We start from the raw sequence: 27,783 nt of genomic DNA, 5'->3' as shown, positions 1-27,783 counted from the left end.
CACATAAAATATCATACATTTTCAAATATAAATGATAAATATTTGGGCTATGTTGAAACTCGCTTGAAAACAATAATGCAATGATTCATTGCATTGTGGTGTTATAGGCTATTCTAGGTAGGATAATTGTATTGTCCGTAATAGAACAACAGGGGAGCTGCATGTCTTCACTATTCTTTCATGCGCAATAATGCACCTGGTCTCTCCGCTGACTGTCGGCTATTCGTATTTGTTATTGTGGATTCATATTGATTGCTTTTATGTGTGATATGGTTGCTTGTTCTGCAGATGTTGACAAAAGTCCCTGACGGACACCGCAGCAGGGGAGAAGACCCCCGCAAACAGCCCCTCCACAGTCCAGACCCATGGAAGACCATCTACTGTCCAGACCCTCACTGATACTCCGGCCCTCCGCTGCCCTGACCCCACTGAAGTGAAGATCACAGGCAACCAGTCGCCTAACGCCTCCTCAGAAAATCACTCCTCTGAAGGCATCGGAGGCAGCAGATTCTCCCATAGTGCCGCGGGGAGGATACTCAGTCGAATAGAGCATACTCCACAACAGCCCCACAATGGACAGACTAGCACCCAGGTTTATATGGGGAGGATATTAATACATGCATTCTATGTTTTTTTAATCAGTTTTGTTGATAGATTTTATAAATATTATAGTTCTAATAATTAATTTTGGAATGATTAAATGTAATATATTGAACATCTAAGAATTCTGTATAAAATTAACTGTAATTTGGATTAGTTAATGCTGTTCTAATTAAACATTTAGAACATAACCAATTTCTAAACATTCTTCAGTATACAGTATATCTACCTGTGAAATACAGAATGTTTATTTTTATCGTAAAATAATGAGCTTGGTAATTGTAAAGAACTGTTAATTTGTCATTTTATTTTTAGCTATAGGTCTTTTGATATATATTCTTGTAGAATGCCTTTTGGTGTTAGATAGAGTAATGATTAGGTGTCTAAAGACACAGTAGGTGGCAGTGTATTCTGGGAATGGAGCCTTCGTGTGTCTGTGGGAGGGACGGGGTGTGTGTGTGGAATGGCGGTGGGTTGGAGGTAACCCTACGGGTAAAAACCTGCTGATCGATCTCATTCTCTGTCACACATACTTTCTGCCTCACACACACACACACACACAGAGCGTCACACGCAGGAGGCGTTCTTCTCCCTCTCCATCAGAAACAACTGACGGCCAGGCAGGAGAGCTGCATTTTCTGTTTAGGTAGTTATAGCTGGAGCGTATACAGCTACTAGCCTCTACTGCCTGCTTACATCTGTCAGCTGGCCGCCCGATACGTGGATCCTTTTGTGTCTGACTTCCATCGTGCCATCTATTGTGGGTGCTAAAGGAAACAGCCACCAGTGGACAAGATGAAAGAACACAGGGGCTGGGACCTCAAAGGCTTACTGAAGAGGAACTGGTTGCTGATTGCGACCATTGTGTCAGTGCTGTTAGGTAAGTGAAAGTGAAGCCCCCCTAACCCTATTGTCTGCGCTCGGCTTAGTGTGAAGAAGCCCTGCTTGATGTCACACACTCCCGCGTAGCTGCCTGTCTGTCTCCGCTCTCTCTCCTTGCTCTGTCAGTGCACCCTTTCCCTACTCCCTCTCTCCTTTTTGTCTATTTTGACACATTTTTAATTTCTCCTGATGTTTTCCATTGCTGCAGTCCAGGCTTAGAGTTATCCAGAAGCCTGTCTTGGTCCTATAAAGATGTGTAGGGCTGGGGGACTGGCTGATGAGAATTGGAAAAAAAAAAAAAAAAAACTTTATTTAACTAGGCAAGTCAGTTAAGAACAAATTCTTATATACAATGACGGCCTAGCCCGGCCAAACCCTATGGGAGTAGTAATGTGCATGCATGGGTGTATTTGTTGTGTGTGCATAATGTTGCCTTGTGCATGCTGCGTGTGTGTGTGTGCACCTGTGTGCATGCAGCTGTGAGGATGTTCAAAGATGGATGCGAACAGAACAAATAAAATGTATTTATATAGCCCTTCTTACATCAGCTGATATCTCAAAGTGCTGTACAGAAACCCAGCCTAAAACCCCAAACAGCAAGCAATGCAGGTGTAGAAGCACGGTGGCTAGGAAAAACTCCCTAGAAAGGCCGAAACCTAGAGAGGAACCAGGCTATGAGGGGTGGCCAGTCCTCTTCTGGCTGTGCCGGGTGGAGATTGTAACAGAACATGGCCAAGATATTCAAATGTTCATAAATGACCAGCATGGTCAAATAATAATAATCACAGTAGCTGTTGAGGGTGCAACAAGTCAGAACCTCAGGAGTAAATGTCAGTTGGCTTTTCATAGCATCTCTACTGCTCCTGCTGTCTCTAGAGAGTTGAAAACAGCACGTCTGGTGAACAGGTCATGGTTCCATAGCCGCAGGCAGAACAGTTGAAACTGGAGCAGCAGCACGGCCAGGTGGACTGGGGACAGCATCATGCCAGGTAGTCCTGAGGCATGGTCCTAGGGCCCAGGTCCTCCGAGAGAGAGAAAGAGAGAGAGCATACTTAAATTCACTTAAATTTACTTAAATTCACACAGGACACCGGATAAGACAGGAGAAGTACTCCAGATATAACAGACTGACCCTAGCCCTCCGACACATAAACTACTGCAGCATAAATTCTGGAGGCTGAGACAGGAGGGGTCAGGAGACACTGTGGCCCCATCCGATGATACCCCCGGACAGGGCCAAACAGGCAGAATATAACCCCACCCACTTTGCCAAAGCACAGCCCCCACACCACTAGAGGGATATCTTCAACCACCAACTTACCATCCTGAGACAAGGCCGAGTATAGCCCACAACGATCTCCCCCATGGCACAACCCATGGCAGTGTGTGTGTGTGACTGTGGCTGGTCATAATGTGTGTTTCTGTGTGACTGTTCATTATATTGATGTGCACAGCAGTCTCTGCCACTGCTACGCTGATGCCCACTCTCCTACAGAGACAGGGTTCCCTGCACTGTTGTATGCTGTGCTGTCTCCCTGAGCCTGTCTCACTGCCCCAGTCAAACGGAACTAGATTGAACTGACCCACTCCACTGGCTCCTTCAGTCCAGTCAGTCAGTTATTCTGCATCAGTCCTTGCAATTTTGAATCCTTGGTTAGGTTAGGTGTTAAGTTTAGGGTTTAAGGTAGGGATGTACCAAGGATTCCATATAGCAGGGTTTCCCATACTTGGTCCTGCTCCCCATATTGCACAATTTCACACTGCCTTCTGACGCTGCCTGCGACCCGTTGTTTTGGAAAAAAACAGCCCACTAACATTTAGGGCCCGTCACTGAATTGTCCTGCCCTGTAACTATTTTGTTGTGCTTGCTTGGTTGGACATTTATGATTTTATGGACTAAATGGACTTTGGCTCAGTGGCAGTATTGTGTTTTAAAGGCTGTCAAACCATTAAATGATAAATGGTGCCTTTGAAGGGCCCTCCACAAGGATAATGCAATTTCTGCTTATGAAGTTACCCACTGTGCACATATGTCAATTCAACGTCTATTCCACGTTGGTTCAATGTAATTTCATTGAAATTATGTGGGAACAACGTTGATTCAACCAGTGTGTAGCCAGTGGGTTTTTCAGAATGTAAACATGTAAACCTGGCCAAATAGATAACCTATTCCTATTTTTATTTTACTTTCTTGGAAAAAAACAGTAATTTACAATAACATTGTAACAGTTGCCATGGAGAGGAGAGTTAGTAGAGCCAATAGCCCTTATGCACATTCCATGATCGAACTTTCTAAACATACTTTCTACCGGTGTGGCAATTTCCGGTCAGTCTAGATGTTATCGACGATATAACGTTACTACCACTATGTCGCCGTTTTTTTACTAGGTGTCTTCAGGACTTGCCTCAAATTAATATTAATGATGTACATCGAATTGTTAAATCAGCCTCCGAGACTCCATCTAGCAAGAATGAAAAGGGGTTAAAGATGTATATAGGAACCTACATAGACAACTATGAGTACCAAGTCAGTGACAGATATAACGTTAGCTAGCTACAATCATTAGCTAGCTAATTTAACTATTAACTGTAGTCGCTAGTTACTTCGTAAAATGATGTAACGTTGACAGAATCTACCTGAGAATGTGTGTATTTTCGTTAGCTTGGTTAAGTTATGCATGCTAGCTAAAAAATAATTGTTATTCGTGTCTTCTACACAGTATCTAACAAAGATACATTGACAGGGGAGATCACCGTGAGGGCTGCCTGTCACAGGTCCATGAGGAAGAGTGAAAAGCCCCACAGCATGAGAGTAGGGAAAGGTTATAGATAGCTACTAGGGACCTTGTTAAACATCTCCTGTGAGACACTGTCATCATGGTCAAAATGTGTTGGAGACAGTGTCAACGTTTAATCTTATCAGTAGATAGATATTAATGATGGGTCCCAATCCCAATTTAGAATTGCCCACTTAACAGGTTAAAGCACTCCGTACCAGTGATAGTTGTCCAAAGCCACTGCTCCTGTGTTGCAGGAAGTGCTATGTGCAATCATCTGGTGGCCCTTCTTTACCAGACAGCGCACTACTCTCAACTAAACATTCCTACTGCACCACCATTTAGTTCACAGCTGCACAGACACAGAACAGAATTGGCACAAGCCAAGAACACTTGTGAGTCTATCAATATCCATAAAAAAATGCACCTGAAAAGTATTCAGCCTATGTAACAGTAAATCCTTGTTAATTAGGGTGTGAAACCAGGTCTGTTTGATGGGATAGAGTTCCGTAAACCAACTAACTCGTGTGCTGATGGAATAAGGTACGTTGGAGGTTCCTAGAATGGAAACATTTTAGAAAACATTTTCTTGTGATTGTTTTTGTATCCAGATGATAAGCCTAAACAGTGGCGTCTTTACGATGTAATGACAAATGTTTGGGACAAAGACTGGGGGGAAATGTATAATCTATAAATCTGTACATTTTAATGCATTTTATTTGAACTTTTGGGCTTGTGCTGTTTCTGGAAAAGTTACATGAGTCTTTGTCATAGTAATCTCTCCAACCTGAAGTTAAGGTTTTAAAATGTTTTGCAGAAGTGCTCTCTACAAAGCACTCAATGGATACATGCCTGACATGGACCTTCTCCGCATCTCAGAAACGTATGCCAACTTTTCTCCACTTGCTGCCCCTCTTGTGACAACAATGGAAATGTCAGCTGACGTGCCCCTGGTTGAGTCTGCCTTTGGGCCAGTACAAGCCGACAGTGTTCTGTCCTATCAGCTTCCACAGCCAAAGACCCGTGAAATTGTGAAGATTGCCGATGCCCCTTCTCCACCAATACTTCCATTAGATGGCTACAGGCTTCAGTCTTTCCAGTGTGCTTACGTCCTTAGCCATCAGGAGCAGTTCCACCTCAAGGCATTAGAGACAACCTATGAGATGTCACACAAAGTCCAGGTTGCTACAAGGGAGCAGAGCAGCAGCCCGGAATGGCATCAGCTCAGGAAAATGAGAATAACATCCTCTTGTTTCCGAAAAGTTTGCCATGTCCGGGGAGAGACCTCACCTCAGACCACCTAGCTGAGCGGATGTTCAAGGGATCTGGTATGCAGACCATGGAGATGAAGAGGGGGCTTGCCATGGAGCCAGAGGCTGTACAGGAGTATTGCACACTGAAGAATGTTAACTTCTTTCCGTGTGGCTTCGTCGTGCACCCAGATGCTCCGTGGTTAGGATCCTCTCCAGATGGAATCATATTTGATCCCAGTGTGAGACTACACTTTGGACTCTTAGAGGTCAAGTGCCCAAATGTACCAAGTTATGTTGACTGCCCTTACCTGAAGATACAGAATGGAGAGCTGAAGTTGAAGAGATCTCATGCTTACTACTGGCAGGTGCAAGGTCAAATCCTTCTCACAGGTTGTAGCTGGTGTTACTTTGTCATCTGTGCACAGGAGGACATCCTAGTTGAAAGGATTTATAAAGATCTACAGGTTTCAAAAACTATAAGAGAGAAGGTTGACCACTTTTATGTTTACCACTACTTGCAGAAGTGTCTATCGCACCTGAATGGAACCCCTGCATGGGTGCCAAGTTTAGTGGTTTTATGAAAAATAAGTATTGATGTTCTTGTGAAGAAATCTACAGTAGAATAGATTTGTTTAAAAAAATGTATTTCAGCAAATGTTCAACAGTTTAGTTAATCAATTACACATCTCTAGCATTATTCAATCTTGCATTCTGGTTATTCTGTGTTTATTTGATTTATTTCCCCCACCCCTGTTACTCATTGCCTAATTAAAGCCAATACAAGCTTCACACAAACTGATATTCACTACAACACAAATGATTGATACATGCTGCTAGCAAATAAACACATGTTCATTTACACTGGTTTGGCCCATGCTCTGACCAAAGGTCCGTTTTGATAGTTGACCAACAGGCACACCACTGCAAATAATTGGTTGATGCTGCCTGAGATGGTCAGGGGGATGACTGTGTCAAACAGCTTGTGCTCCTTTACTCTGCGGATCATTCTTTCAACGTGCACTCTCAGCCTGGCAATGGATTGGGTCTCCCTAACCTCATGCGCTGGCATTTGTGTGCGTCTTGACAGAAAGGCTGGCTGGTAGACCTTGCACGGAACAATGTCATCTACGAGAAAGCCCTTATCCACCATAATGGCCATGTCAGGGGTGAGTAAGGGAATAATTCCAGACTACTTGAAGATCTCCTTGTTACTCACAGATCCAGCATACAACGATGACACAAAAGTGACAGCTCCATGTGGTGACATTCCCAACATGCCTTTAAAGGTACAGTTTGACTTGTAGGAAGAAAACACCTCACTCTGCAGTAGTAGTGAAGATGGTGTCTGGCAGTGGAGTTCAGTGCAGTCGACCACTACCTGGGTGTCTGGATAGTCCTTGAACTCAGGTGGTAGGTGGGCTTTGATGGTTTTCTTGGGGATCCATATCCTTGCTGATCCAAGCAGACAGTAGAGGAAGTTGGCCCAAGAGATGATAATCTGGCTCAACGTCAATTGGTTGATGCTGATCTGATGGGCTAAATCCTTCTGCTTCAGACCCAGCAACAGATGAGTCATAAATGAGAAGAACTCGTCGATTGATGGCATTGTCTGAATGTAAAGAAATCCATTTTAGTACAATAGTCCTTATATTCGGTCCATAACAAAAAGTAAATAATGTTTAACAATTACAGTAAGATCAAATAATAAACTCTTAAGTATTTAATGAAGTTGTCCCTTACCGGTTTTCTTCGAGTAACACTTGTTTCAGATGGATTGGTGCTTGTGATACTTATAAACTTGGTCTCTGCTGCCCGCTCAATTAAGTGCCAGAAGGCCATCAGGTGGGTGTAGCTTGCAAATCTAAAGATGGACCCAGAGTATTTGAATACCAAAAAAGCTCATTACTGTTATTTCCCATCTTTAAGCCCTAGCACTAGACATGACCTAGCTGCTATGGCCTGCTTTCTTGTTACTGCAGTTTGTACTGTAATTCACAGCAGCGAATTTGTTTTAAATGTTCCGTTATTTAACCTGGAAAGTGGACTAAGAACCAAATCTTATTTGAAGCAACGACCTGGGAGCATTTTTGGGGGTTAACTGAAAACGAAGGTAAAGACAATATACATCCAATGTGCCTACTTAGGCTAATATATTTTTATTTATTTATTTTACCGTTATTTTGACTGAGAACACGTTCTCATTTGCAGCAACGACCTGGGGAATAGTTACAGGGGAGAGGAGGGGGATGAATGAGCCAATTGTAAACTGGGGATTATTAGGTGACCATGATGGTTTGAGGGCCAGATTGGGAATTTAGCCAGGACACCGGGGTTAAGCCCCTACTCTTACGATAAGTGCCATGGGATCTTTAATGACCTCAGAGAGTCAGGACACCCGTTTAACGTCCCATCCAAAAGACGGCACCCTACACAGGGCAGTGTCCCCAATCACTGCCCTGGGGCATTGGGATATTTTTTAGACCAGAGGAAAGAGTGCCTCCTACTGGCCCTCCAACACCACTTCCAGCAGCATCTGGTCTCCCATCCAGGGACTGACCAGGACCAACCCTGCTTAGCTTCAGAAGCAAGCCAGCAGTGGTATGCAGGGTGGTATGCTGCTGGGTATGCTAGCCTGGTTTTAAATAACAATGAACATGTACTTAAAGGTAAGATGGACTTTGGGATAATATAATTAATAGTAAATAATAAACAATAGTAATGCTGGATAATAATAAATAATTACTGTACCTTGTGTTAAAACGTATATCCTCGTCAGAACCAGCAAATCGCTGTAGACCAAAGCCGCGTTGGGTGGTCAGTTTCTCCAGCTTGGCTCGAAGCTCCTCAATTTCTCTTACGTGCTCATGGTTTGCCATTAGGGCCATGTCCAGGGCTGTGGGTTCAGGGACTGCACAGTAATCATGGGTCTGGACCGGATCAGAGACGGCACAGTCCATAGGCAGCGCACCTTGTTCTTCATCCCCCTCAGTCGGAGAAGGAGGTTTCAGTCTTCTTTCCCAAACACCAGGTCTCTTTTGAATGTGCCAGTTCCACGCGAAGACAGTATGAACAACACCTCTTTTTAGGTATTGTCGCCCCCCCAATTTTTCCCTCAACAAAGTCACTTTCGACGAAATGTGTACTACACACCTTTGTGTGTTTGGTGACAGTAAAGTTGTCACGACGTACTGTCACCAACCACATTTTTCTGAGCTCTACATCGACCAGGAAACTATGGAAGCTCACAATAAAAAAAACATTACATTTGGAAGAAACTGAACACAGAGGCACAGAACAATGTTCATTAGCACCTTCTTCGCCTAAGATTGAGTGTTCTGATTGAACCTTGATTGTTAATGGATTTCATCCTCAAAATTGCAGAATATTACTTTAACACCTCTATTCTTTAGAAAGTGTCATGGAATCTTGAGTGACCACAGGGAGTCATTTGGATTACATACTGAGATGGGCACTCTGTCAGTCTGTAATTTGGTTGGTTTGCCATGTAATGCCTTAAACAGACACATAGTTCTGCCATCAGATGTCACACTGTAATGGAAAACTAATGGTAATTATTTGTATTATTAACAGTAAAATAATTGCTGTAATTGCTGTCGAATGGTACTGTAATTCCACTCCACAGAAAACAGTACCCGTACCCTATTGTTGGAGCGCCAAAAACCTTTTGACCCCTAGTGGGTGCGTGGTATTTTAAATGAGCATTTTGTAATTTCCTTTTCCGAAAACGAAAGGAGGGTGGTTGGTCGGGGCGGTGGAAGGATGGGCGTATAATGCGATAAAATTCTAAAGTTGTCTGTGATGAGATAAGAACTCGCAACCTTTAGGTTGCTAGACTTTTGCGTTATATGTTTGAGCTATTTTAAAATCTCATCACGGACAACTTTATACGTTTAGCTAATTAGCAACTTTTCTTTTATTATTATTTTTTTACCCCCACTTTTCGTGGTATCCAATCGCTAGTAATTACTATCTTGTCTCATCGCTACAACTCCCGTACGGGCTCGGGAGGGTCGAAAGCCATACGTCCTCCGAAGCACAACCCAACCAAGCCGCACTGCTTCTTAACACCGCGCGCCTCCAACCCATGGCTTCGCCCCTGCCCAGTCATGAGAAATCAATAGATTAGGGCATAATGAATATATTTCAATTGACTGATTTCCTTATATGAAGTGTAACTCAGTAAAATTAATGGCTTGTAGTGGTTGATAACACACAGGGTGGGGAGGATGGAAGTGGATCAGCGAAATACACGAAATACACTGTATGTGACGTTTATGGGCGAACCCCCCACCTCTCCACCCCATAAACGTTACATACAGTGTATTTCTCAATGTCATAACCTTAAACCCCTGTCATGAAACCCTGTGCCAAGCTAAGCTAAAGTTATGTAACACCTTGCCCATAAACTAAAAACGAGAAAGTCATATAGTCATAATACTGTGGTATCCTACTTGGCAGCTCTTAAATAATAGCGACGCTTACATTTTAATTTGACATGGCATGCAGGTCGAACACCAATGTTGTTCCTTTTGTCATCATTATATCTCCCTCTCTCCCACTACATTTCCACAGTGAAAATGCTTCATATTCAGTGAATGGGTAGTGTGGGAACTGGGAACTAAACTTGTGATGTATTGAACAAACCTTGTACTGAACTAACCTTCGTAAACTAACCTTATTCATCTCTCTCTCTCTCTCTCTCTCTCTCTCTCTCTCTCTCTCTCTCTCTCTCTCTCTCTCTCTCTCTCTCTCTCTCTCTCAGGGATAGGCCTTGGGGTGTTGGTTAGGGACTATGCTTCCCTTTCCCACCTCGATAAGCAGTATTTTGGATTCCCGGGAGATATCCTGATGCGGATGCTCAAGCTGGTCATCCTGCCCCTCATCATCTCCAGCATGATAACAGGTAACTTGGGATGAATTGTATCTCAACAGCTCTATTTCAGTCACTCTGCACTTTGTTTAATGAAGGGGGCCGTCAGAATGCGTACAGATATCTTAGTCAAAGACAACTAACATAGTCCTAGTCATTGAGAGGACTTGTTGACAGACATGCTTCCTTTGCGTGAACAGGTCTTGTTTGTGTTCACAGGAGTGGCCGCCCTGGATTCGGATGTTTCCGGAAAGATAGGTTTGAGGGCTGTGGTTTATTACTTAACCACCACCATCATTGCAGTCATTTTGGGTGAGTTAAAAGCGCCTGGTCTCACTCCCTTTCAGCTGTTCCCCCATTTGTTATGAAGAATGACATTTGACTATTGAATGATGGTGAACATGTTTTTCAGGTATTGCATTGGTGATAGCCATCAAACCTGGTGTCTCTCAGGAGGCAGAAAACATCGACAGGACAGAGAACACACAAAACGTCAACACTGCCGACACACTACTGGATCTTGTCAGGTGACGGCTTCCAGTGTTTCCCCTGTAATTATTTTCAGCAGCAGTGGCAAAGTTAGTTTGAGGGAGGGGAGGGGTGGCCGAACCGAACCAATTTAGCAGTTAAATAAATGAATATGATATTTAATTTGATAGAATTTCTATAAAAGGCCCATTCTACATCAGTCAGAGATGCAGTTAATAACGTTTCCACATTTGGCTCACATTGTTGGCATTTCCACATTTGTCTTATTCGATCCACAGAAACATGTTTCCTGAAAACATAGTGCAGGCTTGTTTCCAACAGGTAAGAGTCATTGTCTGATTTGTACATTCAAGCTTACGGTCACTAGCCTGGTCCCAGATCTGTTTGTGCTGCCTTGTCAACTCTTATGAGAATTGTCAAGACGGCACAAACAAATCTGGGGGCAGGCTATACAAATCAAATCAAATTGTATTTGTCACATTCACATGGTTAGCAGATGTTAATGCGAGTGTAGCGAAACGCTTGTGCTTCTAGTTCTGACAATGCAGTAATAACCAACGAGTAATCTAACCTAACAATTCCACAATTACTACCTTATACACACAAGTGTAAAGGGATAAAGAATATGTACATAAAGATATATGAATGAGTGATGGTACAGAACGGCATAGGCAAGATGCAGTAGATGGTATCGAGTACAGTATATACATATGAGATGAGTAATGTAGGGTATGTAAACATAAAAGTGGCATAGTTTAAAGTGGCTAGTGATACATGTATTACATAAAGATGGCAAGATGCAGTAGATGATATAGAGTACAGTATATACATATACATTATATTAAGTGGCATTGTTTAAAGTGGCTAGTGATACATTTTTGATCAATTCCCATCCATTTCCATTATTAAAGTGAGCTGGAGTTGAGTCAGTATGTTTGCAGCAGCCACTCAATGCTCTTTGAGGAGAAAACATGATCTACATTCAAATATAACCATGTCAAATGTTACTATTTCAATTCAACCAGTACAAGACAACGCGCAAAGAGTTGGAACCCTCTAAAGTGAAGAGGAACACTACAACCACAATGTTCCCTCCTCTCTCTACCACTGTCATGGCAACCATTTTCCCCCCAGAGGTAGGTGTTACTGTTTCCATATGTTTATCCGCCTGTGTGTCAAGAGCTGTGATTTGATAGGGTCGAAGCTGGCAAGCCCGGTCTTCTTTTCTTACTTGTTTAGAGTTCATCAGTCTATCTATCCAATCACAATCTTTTGTGGTATGAAAATGTGTCCATTTCAGTCTTTTTTTTAGATGTGCCTTGGTGCGTCTACACCTGGCTACCCACATCGAGTGTGATGACCACAGATCAACTTGTAGAACATTATAATGCCACTGTGTGGACAGGGGTCAATATGTTGTGATCTGAGGAAAAAGCATAAGAAAATGGCTGTCGGCCCACTGAAACACAGTACTTCACCTGTGGATGTTTTGACCAAAATCCATTTCTATTTTTCTATTTGCTTCCTTATTTCTCCTCTCTGTAGAACATCACCAAGGACTATATAATAGTCGGGTCATATTCTGATGGGCTCAACGTGCTGGGCCTCATCGTGTTCTGTGTGGCGTTTGGCCTCGTCATTGGCAAGATGGGTGAAAGGGGACGCATTCTGCTGGAGTTCTTTGATGCTTTAAACGAGGCCACCATGAGGCTAGTTCAGATTATCATGTGGTATGTAACTACAGGCCACCATGAGGCTAGTTCAGATTATCATGTGGTATGTAACTACAGGCCACCATGAGGCTAGTTCAGATTATCATGTGGTATGTAACTACAGGCCACCATGAGGCTAGTTCAGATTATCATGTGGTATGTAACTACAGGCCACCATGAGGCTAGTTCAGATTATCATGTGGTATGTAACTACAGGCCACCATGAGGCTAGTTCAGATTATCATGTGGTATGTAACTACAGGCCACCATGAGGCTAGTTCAGATTATCATGTGGTATGTAACTACAGGCCACCATGAGGCTAGTTCAGATTATCATGTGGTATGTAACTACAGGCCACCATGAGGCTAGTTCAGATTATCATGTGGTATGTAACTACAGGCCACCATGAGGCTAGTTCAGATTATCATATGGTATGTAACTACAGGCCACCATGAGGCTAGTTCAGATTATCATGTGGTATGTAACTACAGGCCACCATGAGGCTAGTCCAGATGATCATGTGGTATGTAACTACAGGCCACCATGAGGCTAGTTCATATTATCATGTGGTATGTAACTACAGGCCACCATGAGGCTAGTCCAGATGATCATGTGGTATGTAACTACAGGCCACCATGAGGCTAGTTCAGATTATCATGTGGTATGTAATTACAGGCCACCATGAGGCTAGTCCAGATGATCATGTGGTATTTAACTACAGGCCACCATGAGGCTAGTCCAGATGATCATGTGGTATGTAACTACAGGCTGGTCCAGATTATCATATTGTATGTATTGCTGAGTTCACGTGCTAGTCGGAACTTGGACATTTCCGACTTGCTAACTGGTTGAACACGGCACGCGTATAACTACAATCAGTGTTTTCTAGTTTCGACTAGCATTTGAACGCGGCATAAGTACAGTGTAGTCTACAGGCTCTTTACGAATACAATTTTTTAAATCTTAAAATTCACCCTCCATCTCACTTAGCTACACTACAAATGTTTAGAATCTTGTAATTCACATTAACTATTTTCTATGCAATTATATGAATGTACTGTAGAATTCAATGCTATTCCAATGGTGGAGATGATGGTGGAAATGTTGATAGCATTAACATAACTATTGTTATTATTACAGCTATATGCCAGTGGGAATACTCTTCCTCATCGCTGCCAAGATCATCGAGGTAGAAGACTGGGAGGTCTTCAGGAAGTTGGGAATGTACATGGTGACAGTGTTGAGTGGGTGAGCCTAAACCAGGATTCTCTTTCTCTCTCCACAACATTGGTAGATTTATACCCGGGATTAGGGTCCAGTATTCTTGCAAAGATACTGTAAAATGTCATCTCTGTCCTGGCACAGATAAGAACCAAGGACATTTAAAACTGCTCAACCTGCAAGTGCGGTAATGAGGCCTTTTGCGAACACCTGTCCAACCATAAATTTCCTGGACAGAATCATGCTTCTGTGTCAACAGGAAAATGATTCTCCAGAGTCTAGTGAGGGGGAACGCTGTCCGTGTGTGTCCTAAATAGCACTCTGTTTCCTATATAGTGCACTACTGTTGGCCAGAGGCCTATGTGCCGTGGTCAAAGAGTCGTGGACTATAAAGGGAATAGGGTGCCTTTTGATACCCAGCCTGTTTATTCTGTTATTATAACCTGGAGAAGTTTTAGTCCCCAGTTAACCCCCAGGGATTAGTCAGCTATTTCTTACAACGAGTCAAAATCAAACACTTTTTTGTAATGTTTTACTTTTCTCCTCAGCCTAGCTATCCACGCTACTGTTTTTTTGCCGCTGATCTACTTTGTCATTGTGAGGAAGAACCCGTATACCTTTGCCTTGGGGATGGCTCAGGCACTGGTCACTGCTCTCATGATCTCTTCCAGGTAAGCCTCGGTCACATCCATCCGTCCAATTATCCACCTACCTGTCCAATCATCCATCCATCCTTCTTTTAACCTAAATGCTACCTCCCTCTAGCTCTGCCACCCTGCCTGTCACCTTCCGCTGTGCCGAAGAGAACCTCCGGATCGACAAGAGGATCACCCGCTTCGTGTTGCCCGTGGGCGCCACCATCAACATGGACGGTACAGCTCTCTACGAGGCGGTCGCTGCCATCTTCATTGCCCAGCTCAACGACTATGCTCTTGACGTGGGTCAGATTGTCACCATCAGGCAAGTCCCCAACACCTTGGGTTGACAGGAGATTGTGTATTCGGATGTACTCATTTTGGGCAGGTGAAAGTGTCATGGCATATTTCTAATCAGACGGAAAGTCTTTGGCGGTCTCAGACTTCCGCTGCTCAGAATGGGTACGCCACTGAGTGATGTAAGGAAAAATGTATTTGTGCGTGACAAAACAGACTTCACACTGGAAACTCAATCATAATCAGTTGAAATATGTCATGGCAGTATGTATGTTATTATCATGTATCAAGTTACTGACCTAATAATTTAAAATAATTAAAATTGTAATGATGGTAACTTACTGTTTCCTCTGATTTTAGTGTAACAGCAACAGTAGCCAGCATCGGAGCCGCCGGTGTGCCTAACGCTGGTTTTGTTACCATGGTGATTGTGCTGACTGCGGTTGGACTACCGGCAAATGATGTCACTTTAATTATTGCTGTGGATTGGCTGCTGTGAGTAATACCTTGTTGAGTGAAATATTGTCAAGAGAAAATATTGTTTGAGTGATTAATCCAATGGTGTGACGTTTTAAAGGTAGACTCAGCAATATAACATCACCATACACAGTAGAGACAACAAAAACATAAATCTGCCAAGACTACCACTACATTCTCTTCCCAATTTGTGCCATCCCTTAAACAATGCCCAGGAGGGACGGTCTTGGCAGGTTACGTTTTGTTGTTGTTGATGACTGTAAACTGGAAGTTGACCCGCAGTGTAGGATGACGTCGTATTGCAAAGTCTACAGTATCTTTAACTGATTATCAATGTTCACTCGCCATTTCAGAGACCGCTTCCGCACCATGATCAACGTGCTGGGAGATGCCTACGGAGCTGGCATCGTTCAGAAGCTGTCCAGGCGGGAGCTGGATAGGATGGACGGCACCTCGGACGTGACTAACCCCTTCGCCCTGGGGACCACGCTGGACAACGAGGAGTGTGAGAAGAAGTCCTACGTCAACGGCGGCTTCACCGTCGACAAAACTGACGCCATCTCCTTCACCGAGACCTCCCAGTTTTAGGAGGAAGGGGGGGAGCAAAGAAGTGCCAATGCTGCTAGATGTTTAGCCTGGTTCTGTTTGTAGCCTGGTTCTAGATCTGTGACCAACATTTCCTGTTGATGCAGGAGGATTATTTTCCTGCTGTAGCACACTGACTCAAATTAAGATCCTACACCTGTAGCAATATCAGCCACCACCATCTGTTCTTTCTTGATTCTCTTTCCAGCACTGTCCAAAATGATCAGTATGTTTTTTAACCACAAGTGGAAATCCTCAGCAGCCCTTAAAATGAGCTGGGCTGTATCTGAAATGACACCCTATTGCTTAAATAGTGCACTACTTTAGACCAGGGCCTATGTAGAGAATGAGGTGCCCTTTGGGATGAACCCATGCTCTCTTTTACCAAAAGAGCTTCCATTGTTATGTTGACATAGTGCCGACAATGTACACAGTCACTTTTGAATGAATCAATACTTTTGCTATTGTTTTTACATAGAGTGAACAAAGGTGACTACAAGAGCCAGAGCTTTTGAAACACAGTGCGTGTGTGTAACTGAAATAATATATCGCCGGCCTGAGCTGTGTATATGTATTGTGAAAAAGAGCATGGAAGATGAAATAACTATATTCTTGATGTTCAATACACTGTGTATTGCAAAGATTCAAACAGACTTTGTTTGCTCTTCAGAAGATCAGAATTCAGAATTATTTTTTGTGCGACTTTTTATTTCATTTTGTCCATTTTTGTTCTGGGGGGGTCAGATACAAAAAACAAAGAAATCCATACAAAGACAACCCCAACCCATTCCCCCCTAGTCCCCCTTAGCCTCCCATCCCTTCCCATCTCACCCAGCAACAGAGGTTGTCTATCAGCCCCCCACCAACCCATTCCCAGAGTCGCCCCCCATCCCCCAACAACATCCAGAGACCCCCATACCACCCCTTCCCCATGGGCCTGAAAGCGAAAGCAAGTTCAAATAAATATATATATATAATTGGTTTGTATGTGTGGCGTTTTAGCTGAGATTGTTCTTTACATAGTCAAGTATATTTGTTGGTGAAAGTTAATGTTCTTAAGCTTTACAATATGTGCCAAACATCTTATTCATTAATTCATTAACTTTATATCATTCATCCATGTAATTTTATTGCATTACAAATAAATACAGTGGGAAACTTGTAATGAACCTGCTGAAAGTCTTTTTCAAGTGACCAATAGCCTTTAAGAAAGTAGAGTTGATGGGCACACTAACGAGGTTTGAGTTATGAATTTAATTGAATACTGTGAAATATTTTCATAATGAATTGCTAAAGAGGATGGATAACTTTTTAATAAGGATGGTCTTGACAATAAAGGCTTTCTGATAACGAACGCTAACTTTAAAAGCTTCATGTTTGTTTGTCAGAGAAACAAAGAATTGTTGGGCCTCTGAGGCAATGTTTTAGAAGACCCAGCAGTAGAATCCAGGAATTCAATTGAATGCAGTTAGTACATCTTCCAACATCAACCATGAAACCTTAGTTAGATACAAAGCCTTCCAAACAGCTCATTATGTAATAACTTTGTGTGGCCCAACAAATTCATTATTTTGTGTAGCCTTACTTTGGGGCGGCAGGTAGCCTAGTGGTTAGAGTGTTGGGCCAGTAACCGAAAGGTTGCTGAATTGAATCCCCGAGCTGACAAGGTAAAAATCTGTCATTCTGACCCTAGACAAGGCAGTTAACCCACTGTTCCCCAGTAGGCCATCATTGTAAATAAGAATTTGTTCTTAACTGACTTGCCTAGTTAAATAAAGGTTAAACTTGAGAGATATGAGCCTTAATGTAACATTTTTTAAACTAAAATTACATCCATCTCCATTTAGAATTTGTTTTCATCCCTTGAGGCATGGGATTATTGAAACGGCCTCTTCATTTTACAGCTCATTGCAATCTGACCTCTACGACTTGTTTTTGTTCCATAACAGAGGCATACGGGCCTAATTTGAGCTAGTAGACAACGTTATTATAGAACATCTCTCAAGTTGGTGAGTTATTGAGTATAGGAAAGCAAGTCAAGGGCGACGTAACTAACATTTGATTGATCAGATGTGGCTCAAAATAAAGCTTGTGAATCAGGTTCTTCTGTACATTTCAAAAGCACAGTATGACGAGATCAACAACAATCAATGGCTAAAGTGTGTACAGTTCACAAATGACTTCAGTATATGAATCAACGTGTACTAGATGTAAGCTAATAAAGAAAAATACAACTTGGGCGTTTCTCTTTTTGAGTGGCTTTGGAAATGGTTGAGAATGCAGAATTAGAGTTGTGGACATTACTGCTTTCATTTACTTGTTTCTTCCTGTCCAGCATCTGACCATCGGATGTGCATCCTTTACTGTACAGCCTTGCTTTTATCTACAAGAACGACTTCGCAAACCATTTGAAATACTGCAGTCACTGTATTATACCACAGGTTGCGGTTTCGGATCCTCTAGACTAGCTATTGAACTGTCATAGCTTAGAAAGGTACAGTGATGGAACAGAATGTTCCTGAAGCAGCCAGCCGGTGCAGTAATATATAAATCACCTAACCGGCTATTTCCCCTGAGAGTTGTTAGAGCACAAAGAGCACAATCGACCTACCCATAATTCCCCTTTAACATCTTTCCACCGACGCACCCGAGGACTCCACAAAGTCAGCCCGTTTGCTGGCTAGAGGCCAGAGGCTCATTCAGGAAGGTGCGACATGACAACGTTCAGATAGATATACATTGTGTTGAGCAGATATTCTTCTTTGTCATGGAGAATAGGCAACCCAGGCTGCTCTACACGTTACAGTTCTATCTGCAGGTTTCGCTCTCCTGAACACACCCAAGAGTAACAATATGTTACTGTACCATAGCTTATATTTTCAAAAACTGTACATTCAATATAGGGTGAGAAATTCATGATTGTTTTTGTTAGATAACACAACGTTTTATTCACACAAAATGACCATGTCCACAGAACACAACTATAATGATATGCATTTCTATGGTTTCTGCCTCAATTCAATACCATAAATAAACATACAAAATGACTAATAACATTAGCGTCAATATAATGAGATGCTTTGAATTCTGGTAATCACTTCTCTGCAATAGCCACCGTATGCCTTAATACTTCATTTCAGCTAACCGTAACACACACACACACACACACAGAGTGAATTATGACATTATTATGAAATCAATGCTGAAATGAACCGGACACTTTGGCTTCTTCACTGGTGGTATAGAAGATAAAGCTTCAAGTTGTTGAGTGAAAGGCACCCCTGGAAATAAGGCAGGTAAATCAAAATCAAAATCCCTGGAACGTCAACTTTGATTGAAATATTTCTAGACGGGCCTTCCACTGTCATTCAATACAGAAATGTAAAGGTATTCAAATATTGATCACTACCAATGCAGATCAATACCGGGGATCATGCTGTGTTATCATAATTGTGATATAATACTGTCATGGTAATTCATGTTTGTAAGAAGAAGATATTTGTTTGAATACAGTGTGACACGTTAGTGCAGCGAGGCTATCTGACTATTCCCTCTTACCTTCCCAGGCCGTTCCCCACTGACTCCCTAGGGTGGGCATCGGTTAGGGGAGATGGACCTCCGGGCTAGCACCTCGTCTATCTCGGAGTCTGTGGCCCCCTGAGGACCAACCAATACATTAGCACTGAGTTCGCACAAATACACATCACTAGCTTAATCCCAGTTGGTTTATGATACAGCATCTTGTCATTGACAATAAAAAACAGACCTGTCTTACTACATCACACTATAGCCAAAGAGAAAGGAGAGAGAGAGAGAGAGAGAGAGAGAGAGAGAGAGAGAGAGAGAGAGAGAGAGAGAGAGAGAGAGAGAGGAGGGTCAGGGGGAGAGGGAGCAGTGGAGTCTGCATATGACTTTCTGTCATTCTGCTGGAGTTCCAGTTCCCTATGGATCGATTCTGCATTTCTATCCGGTCTATTCCCCTATCTACGGCAGCCAGACGCGTCACAAAACTTTTAGGGAATTGCTAATACTAAAATTATTTTTGGAATGAGGGTGATGCGAGCCGAGGATGAGGCAAGTGGTCCAAACATTAGCTTCCAAACAAAGCGTAGGGATCAGGCATGACTGCAGACCTGGGGTCAAATACTAGGCTCTACTTTTAGCTTTTGTTCTAGTCTGTCTGGAGTGGCAGCTGGGCGGGGTTGGCCATTTTACAACTATTCTACTGATTCCATTGTGCCAGGCAAGCTCAATGAAGCAGACAGCAAACGGTAGTAACTGGTCAATTTAAGTTACTGTTCAATCTTGTCAAGGTTAAATTGCTGGTGTGATTGCTGTTATGGTTTCCAACGCACCCACTGCAGATGAACGCGGCATGTGTCTTACTCACATGGGCGAGTCTGTGCACCGCTCTAGGGGTGGTAAGGAGTCCTCGGACACGGTGTTGGACCTCCTCCCACATGCCCTGGGAGCTGGGGCGTGACCTGTCCATAGAGATAGAGACAAGGATCAGGACAGGGTCAGGCCTGAACCAACTGAGATGGAGGACATTTGTCAACGGCATTACGCTCCTTATAGGAGCCAAGAGCTTACATCAAGATCATTCAACTAAGCTCGACATACCCATTTTGTCTCGAGCTTTCCCCGTAGGAGTGCCAAAGTATGGAATGGCTGGGTGGAGGGGTGGAGGATCTCCCTATGTTAACCAGGGAACACCGTTGGCTTGGACCTGGTGGGTAGTCCAGGAGATTGTCTGTGTCAGAGGACAGGGACCGTGGGAGAAGAGGAGAGGAGTCGTTGGTCAGGGTGGGTCTGGCCATGACAGGGGAGAGGTGGGGTGTAGGGGAGTGTCCAGTCCCAAGCCAGAGGTCGCTTTTCTAAGGACAGGAGGAGAAGAGTAGAGCAAAGCAGGGGGTAAAAAACAACAACAGTAAAATACAATAAAAACTATTTGATTCAGTTGGGAGTCCATAGCCTGAAATGATCCTATCATTTTCCAAACAGAATGAATGGTTGGTTTTATTTAGAGCTCGTGTCCAAAGGTGGATGGATTGATGAGTTCAATGTTCTATTTCCTTCATCAACAAAGTTGCACCACTGAATGTGAATGTCATCATCTCAATGAGAGTGTTATGCCCAGTACAGGGAATCATTACCACATGACTGGGTAGGGTCGAGGATAAAATCACCTGGGAATATTCTTCAGTTCAAATAACAGAGTGCTGTTCTCTGCCAACTACTGTCTATAATGCCATCATTTAATACACACACACACACGCACACACATACACTCATGGGCACGCACACGCAACATCTCCCTCTGCAACTGGATCCTGGACTTCCTGACGGGTCGCCCCCAGGTGGTAAAGGTAGGTAACAACACATCCGCCACGCTGATCCTCAACACAGGGGCCCCTCAGGGGTGCGTGCTTAGTCACCTCCTGCACTCCCTGTTCACTCATGACTGCAGGGCCAGGCACGACTCCAACGCCATCATTAAGTTTGCCGATGACACAACAGTGGTAGGCCTGATCACCGACAACGACAAGACAGCCTATAGGGAGGTCAGAGACCTGGCCGTGTGGTGCCAGGACAACAACCTCTCCCTCAACGTGATCAAGACAAAGGAGATGATTGTGGACTACAGGAAAAGGAGGACCGAGCACGCCCCCATTCTCATCGACAGGGCTGTAGTGGAGCAGGTTGAGAGCTTTAAGTTCCCTGGTGTCCACATCACCAACAAACTAACATGGTCCAAGCACACCAAGACAGTAGTGAAGAGGGCACAACAAAACCTATTCCCCCTCAGGAGACTGAAAAGATTTGGCATAGGTCCTCAGATCCTCAAAAGGTTCTACAGCTGCACCATCGAGAGCATCCTGACTGGTTACATCACTGCCTGGTATGGCAACTACTCAGCCTCCTACCGCAAGGCACTACAGAGGGTAGTGCGTACGGCCAAGTACATCACTGGGGCCAAGCTTCCTGCCATCCAGGACCTCTGTACCAGGAGGTGTCAGAGAAAGGCCCTAAAAATTGTCAAAGACCCCAGCCACTCTATTCATAGACTATTCTCTCTGCTACTGCACGGAAAGCGGTATCGGAGAGCCAAGTCTAGGTCCAAGAGGATTCTAAACAGCTTCTACCCCCAAGCCATAAGACTCCTGAACACCTAATCAAATGGTTACCCAGACTATTTACTTTGCCCCCCCTCTTTTACACCGCTGCCACTCTCTGTTGTTATCATCTACGCATAGTCACTTTAATAACTCTACCTATATGTACATATTACCTCAACTAAACGGTGCTCCCGCACATTGACTCTGTACCGGTACTCCCCTGTATATAGTCTCGCTATTGTTATTTTACTGCTGCTCTTTAATTACTTGTCACTTTTATTTCGTATCCCTATTTTTTAAAACTGCATTGTTGGTTAGCGGCTCGTAAGTAAGCATTTCACTGTAAGGTCTACATCTGTTGTATTCGGCGCATGTGACTAATACAATTTGATTTGATACACACACACACACACAAAATAATATAACATGAACACACATCAATACAACTATGTATGAACTTATTGCTGACTCGCTGTCATGACATAGCAGATGTCATACTGTCATTTGTCACCATGACAGCTCACACCACTAGAAGTAAAATATACTTACATGACGGGGTAAAAACTCCTCATCTATATCCCAGCTGGAACCCAAACTGAGCTGTGCCAGCCGCCCCATGTTTCCATGACAACCGTCCATCTGGCTGGCTTTGCACGGGGAGAGGGAGCGTGATCTGGGCATAACTGGTGCCCGCCGGGCACCGTCCCAATCTCCTCTCCGGTGTCCCTTTCGGGACCTTTTAGTGCGTTTCTTTGGCACCACTGTCCTCTGTGATCGAACGAGTGAATGAACAAAGTATTATTCCATATGCTCAGTGTTTCTCAATCTTGGCCCTTGGTCCAATGGGAATAAGTGGTTGAAAAAAAGTCCTGCACATTGGCCTGCAATGGGTTAGACTGGTCCCATATCATGGTGACCATAGGAGTTACGAAAGCACAAAAAGATCTGGGAACAGGCTAATAGAGGAACGTTAACATTAAGTGGAAGTCTATGGAGAGTGCTAATGACGTAAACTGAAAGCATTACCATTGGAGACCTGAGATGGGTGCTGTTGACCTCGGCGTTCGCAGAGCACTCACTGATGGTTGTTCTGGTGGAGAACTCTAACCTTGGAGCAATGCCCTGGGGAAGATGAGAGTGGATCATTTGAATGGATACTGGCCCAATCCACTAGTTAGAAGAGCAGCTTAATGCATCAAAGTAAATTGTATCCTCTCTGTACAGGCACGCTGCCTCTGTATTGTCCTAATCGGACCTATCAGTCAGTGTCTAGTGAAACATCGCCGTCTCATACATCTCACTGAAACAGGACTACAGCCTGGTTCTCCATAGTGATGCTGTAAGCGCTCTTCTACTTACAGGGAAGCTAATGGAGCGTGTCATCAGAACCTCTCTGTCTACTCCAGAGAAGGATGGGACCAATTTGGGCTCTGGAAATAGGAAGTGTCTGGCGTCTTCCTCAAAGCAGGCCAGGGCCTCCCCCACTGCAGCAAAGCACACAGAGGTCAATCACTGCAGTCCTCTGTGGCTCAGTTAGTTAGTAAGAACACACCGCAAAGATCATGGGTTCATTTCTTGCAGGGGTCACGTATACTAAAATGTGTGCGCCCAATGTACTGCAAGTTGTTTTGGATAAAAGCAGCTGCTACATGGCATATTATGATATGATCAACTTGCTTATGGTGTATTAGGCCAGTGGTTCCCAACTCCGGTCCTCTAGTACCCCGAACCGCACACATTTTTGTTGTAGCCCCGGACAAAAAACATCTGAATTAACTCATTGAGGGCCTGATGATTAGTTGACAAGTTAAATTAACAGTTTTTTTGTCTGGGGCCTAAATAAACATGTGTACTGTTGGGGGTACATGATGACTGGGGTGGGGACCACTGTATTAGACTGTGTCTGTATCATGTTAAAGTTAAACACTTAGCTTACAAACTTGGACCAAAGTCATTTCTAAACATTTTGAAGATTACCACACCTGGGGGGATCAACTGTACCAGTTCAACTTTGACCGTTTCATCTGGGAGGAAAAATAAGCAAACACACAGTCGTTGAATATGAGCATACAACATTGTAGTAGCAAAATTAATCAAATAGGCCTACAGCAGTGGAGGCTGATGGGAGGAGCTATAGGAGGACAGGCTCATCGTAATGGCTGGAATGGAATTAATGGAACAGAGTCAAACGTGGTTTCTGTTTGATACCGTTCCATTTATGCAATTCCAGCCATTACAATGAGCCCATTCTCCTATAGCTCTCCTCACCAGCCTCCACTGGCCTACAGGTACATAAAATATAACATACATTCCAGCATCTCTGCAACATCTCCTGGGTCAACAGCATAGTGGAACACCTGGATGGGAACAGAAACTGAACAAATCTCATTTAGAAAATCTTGTTCATTCTCATTTTAGAATTGATCTGTTACTAGTTTATAGAACCGCTGCATGGTGCCAACCTCCTGGCATCCAAGAGAGCTACAGGGCATTTTGGCTTTTGTTCCAGCCCTGCTCTAAGTCAACAAATCAAGCACCCAGATGAAAAGCTGATTAGTTTATACTGTGCAAGAGCTGGGGTAAAACAAAAGCCTGCACTCCTGATAGCTCGTCAGGAGAGGGATTAGGCCATACTTGGTTTAGAATCACCAGGAAGAGACGCGTCACATTAACCCACTTTCTCAAATCTCATCTTCTCTCGAAACAGGAGAGGGAAGACAGGGGGGAGACACTCCGACTTGCGGTATTGGCTCATGAAGCACACACTGAGGTAGATGTCATCCTTGGCTGGCAAATGCACACCAGGGCATGATACCTGAAATGTAATAAAAACTGGTTATGGTGTCTTGATGAACGACACCGGCTTTGCAGATACATACCCTCCTCTCCTCCCTTTCTGCATCCTTTGACTCTCTATGTCCCCTATCCTCCAGGCCGGCTCGGTCCTCCCCTCCTGCTCCGTGGCTCGACGACTCATTGCGAGCTCACAGAACAGGGCTCCGGGCAGCCGAGCGGAAATGGAGGAAAACTCGCCTCCCTGCGGACCTGGCATCCTTTCACTCCCTCCTCTCTACATTTTCCTCTTCTGTCTCTGCTGCTAAAGCCACTTTCTACCACTCTAAATTCCAAGCATCTGCCTCTAACCCTAGGAAGCTCTTTGCCACCTTCTCCTCCCTCCTGAATCCTCCTCCCCCCCCCCCCCTCCTCCCTCTCTGCAGATGACTTCGTCAACCATTTTGAAAAGAAGGTCGACGACATCCGATCCTCGTTTGCTAAGTCAAACGACACCGCTGGTTCTGCTCACACTGCCCTACCCTGTGCTCTGACCTCTTTCTCCACTCTCTCTCCAGATGAAATCTTGCGTCTTGTGACGGCCGGCCGCCCAACAACCTGCCCGCTTGACCCTATCCCCTCCTCTCTTCTCCAGACCATTTCCGGAGACCTTCTCCCTTACCTCACCTCGCTCATCAACTCATCCTTGACCGCTGGCTACGTCCCTTCCGTCTTCAAGAGAGCGAGAGTTGCACCCCTTCTGAAAAAACCTACACTCGATCCCTCCGATGTCAACAACTACAGACCAGTATCCCTTCTTTCTTTTCTCTCCAAAACTCTTGAGCGTGCCGTCCTTGGCCAGCTCTCCCGCTATCTCTCTCAGAATGACCTTCTTGATCCAAATCAGTCAGGTTTCAAGACTAGTCATTCAACTGAGACTGCTCTTCTCTGTGTCACGGAGGCGCTCCGCACTGCTAAAGCTAACTCTCTCTCATCTGCTCTCATCCTTCTAGACCTATCGGCTGCCTTTGATACTGTGAACCATCAGATCCTCCTCTCCACCCTCTCCGAGTTGGGCATCTCTGGCGCGGCCCACGCTTGGATTGCGTCCTACCTGACAGGTCGCTCCTACCAGGTGGCGTGGCGAGAATCTGTCTCCTCACCACGTGCTCTCACCACTGGTGTCCCCCAGGGCTCTGTTCTAGGCCCTCTCCTATTCTCGCTATACACCAAGTCACTTGGCTCTGTCATAACCTCACATGGTCTCTCCTATCATTGCTATGCAGACGACACACAATTAATCTTCTCCTTTCCCCCTTCTGATAACCAGGTGGCGAATCGCATCTCTGCATGTCTGGCAGACATATCAGTGTGGATGACGGATCACCACCTCAAGCTGAACCTCGGCAAGACGGAGCTGCTCTTCCTCCCGGGGAAGGACTGCCCGTTCCATGATCTCGCCATCACGGTTGACAACTCCATTGTGTCCTCCTCCCAGAGCGCTAAGAACCTTGGCGTGATCCTGGACAACACCCTGTCGTTCTCAACTAACATCAAGGCGGTGGCCCGTTCCTGTAGGTTCATGCTCTACAACATCCGCAGAGTACGACCCTGCATCACACAGGAAGCGGCGCAGGTCCTAATCCAGGCACTTGTCATCTCCCGTCTGGATTACTGCAACTCGCTGTTGGCTGGGCTCCCTGCCTGTGCCATTAAACCCCTACAACTCATCCAGAACGCCGCAGCCCGACTGGTGTTCAACCTTCCCAAGTTCTCTCACGTCACCCCGCTCCTCCGCTCTCTCCACTGGCTTCCAGGTGAAGCTCGCATCCGCTACAAGACCATGGTGCTTGCCTACGGAGCTGTGAGGGGAACGGCACCTCAGTACCTTCAGGCTCTGATCAGGCCCTACACCCAAACAAGGGCACTGCGTCCATCCACCTCTGGCCTGCTCGCCTCCCTACCACTGAGGAAGTACAGTTCCCGCTCAGCCCAGTCAAAACTGTTCGCTGCTCTGGCACCCCAATGGTGGAACAAACTTCCCCACGACGCCAGGACAGCGGAGTCAATCACCACCTTCCGGAGACACCTGAAACCCCACCTCTTTAAGGAATACCTAGGATAGGATAAAGTAATCCTTCTGACCCCCCCCCCCCCCCCCCCCTTAAAAGATTTAGATGCACTATTGTAAAGTGGCTGTTCCACTGGATGTCATAAGGTTAACGCACCAATTTGTAAGTCGCTCTGGATAAGAGTGTCTGCTAAATGACTTAAATGTAAATGTAATGTTCACCATGTTTAATGTAGCAATTGAAAAGGAAGATCCAAATTGGGCCTAGAACCAACAATTCTCCAATGATGATGCCATAAAAGCCATGGCCTTGTAGCATAGGCAGTAGTTTCAATACACTTAAGGCTACATAACTGCAAATCAAAATGATATAGCCTGGAAAAATCAAACACAGTGGGTGGATCCCACAAGTATGTCACCAAATGTCATTACTGTTATGTATATATCTTGCATGAAAACTTACAAACTAAAGTTAGCTAGATATGAATGTGTTGGAACAGAGACAGTTGAGTTTAGTCTCAAGAAAGCCAATTTATATGCACCACTGTACACGACGCTTCACAAGTAAACTACTGCCTGGGAATCAGGTAATTAGCTGGTTGCATTAACAAAAATGTCTTACCGCTCTAAACTGTAAGTCAACTACCACTTTCATTGCTTTCCGAGACATTAATCTCACCAGTAGCTAGCTATTCTATTGATGCTAGCTAGCTGTCAATTTAGCAGCACAGGTCAGCGTCATGTGTTTCCATGGCGTCTGAGAGTTCCGGTTTCAACCAAATTATTTTAGATGTATTATCTTTCCTCAGCCACAAGAGGGCACTACTGTATACTACTAGAGCAGTGACTATCCTGTAGAATTATCAAATGTTTTATATTAACCCTTTTCATTTTTACATTGGGATATTTTTAGACCCTTCAACACCACTTCCAGCAGCATCTGGTCTCCCATCCAGGGACTGACCTGTGTAAGAATAGTCATTTTTACATATGGAGACTAT

At 44.3% G+C, this 27,783-nt stretch overlaps 2 protein-coding genes across 2 annotated transcripts; one reads left to right on the top strand and one right to left on the bottom strand.

Annotated features, from left to right (window-relative positions):
* The first annotated feature begins 1,001 nt into the window (after positions 1-1,001).
* LOC129865777 (excitatory amino acid transporter 3-like) lies at positions 1,002-17,174 on the top strand. The gene is made up of 12 exons (XM_055938785.1): positions 1,002-1,480; positions 10,296-10,436; positions 10,623-10,715; positions 10,816-10,930; positions 11,171-11,213; positions 11,918-12,028; positions 12,438-12,622; positions 13,746-13,853; positions 14,375-14,497; positions 14,592-14,786; positions 15,119-15,253; positions 15,589-17,174. Exons 1-12 carry the CDS (start codon positions 1,396-1,398, stop codon positions 15,821-15,823), a joined length of 1,569 nt encoding a protein of 522 aa, XP_055794760.1. The 5' UTR covers positions 1,002-1,395; the 3' UTR covers positions 15,824-17,174.
* An 859-nt stretch (positions 17,175-18,033) lies between these two features.
* On the bottom strand, positions 18,034-27,558 carry LOC129865778 (spermatogenesis-associated protein 6-like). Its single transcript, XM_055938786.1, has 11 exons — positions 27,405-27,558; positions 24,617-24,754; positions 24,248-24,296; positions 23,922-23,963; positions 23,299-23,423; positions 22,966-23,061; positions 22,489-22,707; positions 20,444-20,697; positions 20,211-20,304; positions 19,379-19,477; positions 18,034-19,101 (listed from the first exon to the last, which is right to left on the bottom strand). Exons 1-10 carry the CDS (start codon positions 27,450-27,452, stop codon positions 19,406-19,408), a joined length of 1,137 nt encoding a protein of 378 aa, XP_055794761.1. The 5' UTR covers positions 27,453-27,558; the 3' UTR covers positions 18,034-19,101; positions 19,379-19,405.
* Positions 27,559-27,783: the final 225 nt, after the last annotated feature.

Source organism: Salvelinus fontinalis, chromosome 11 (genome assembly GCF_029448725.1).
Source record: "Salvelinus fontinalis isolate EN_2023a chromosome 11, ASM2944872v1, whole genome shotgun sequence".
NCBI lineage: Eukaryota > Metazoa > Chordata > Actinopteri > Salmoniformes > Salmonidae > Salvelinus > Salvelinus fontinalis.
This window is presented reverse-complemented; position numbering and strand designations above follow the sequence as displayed.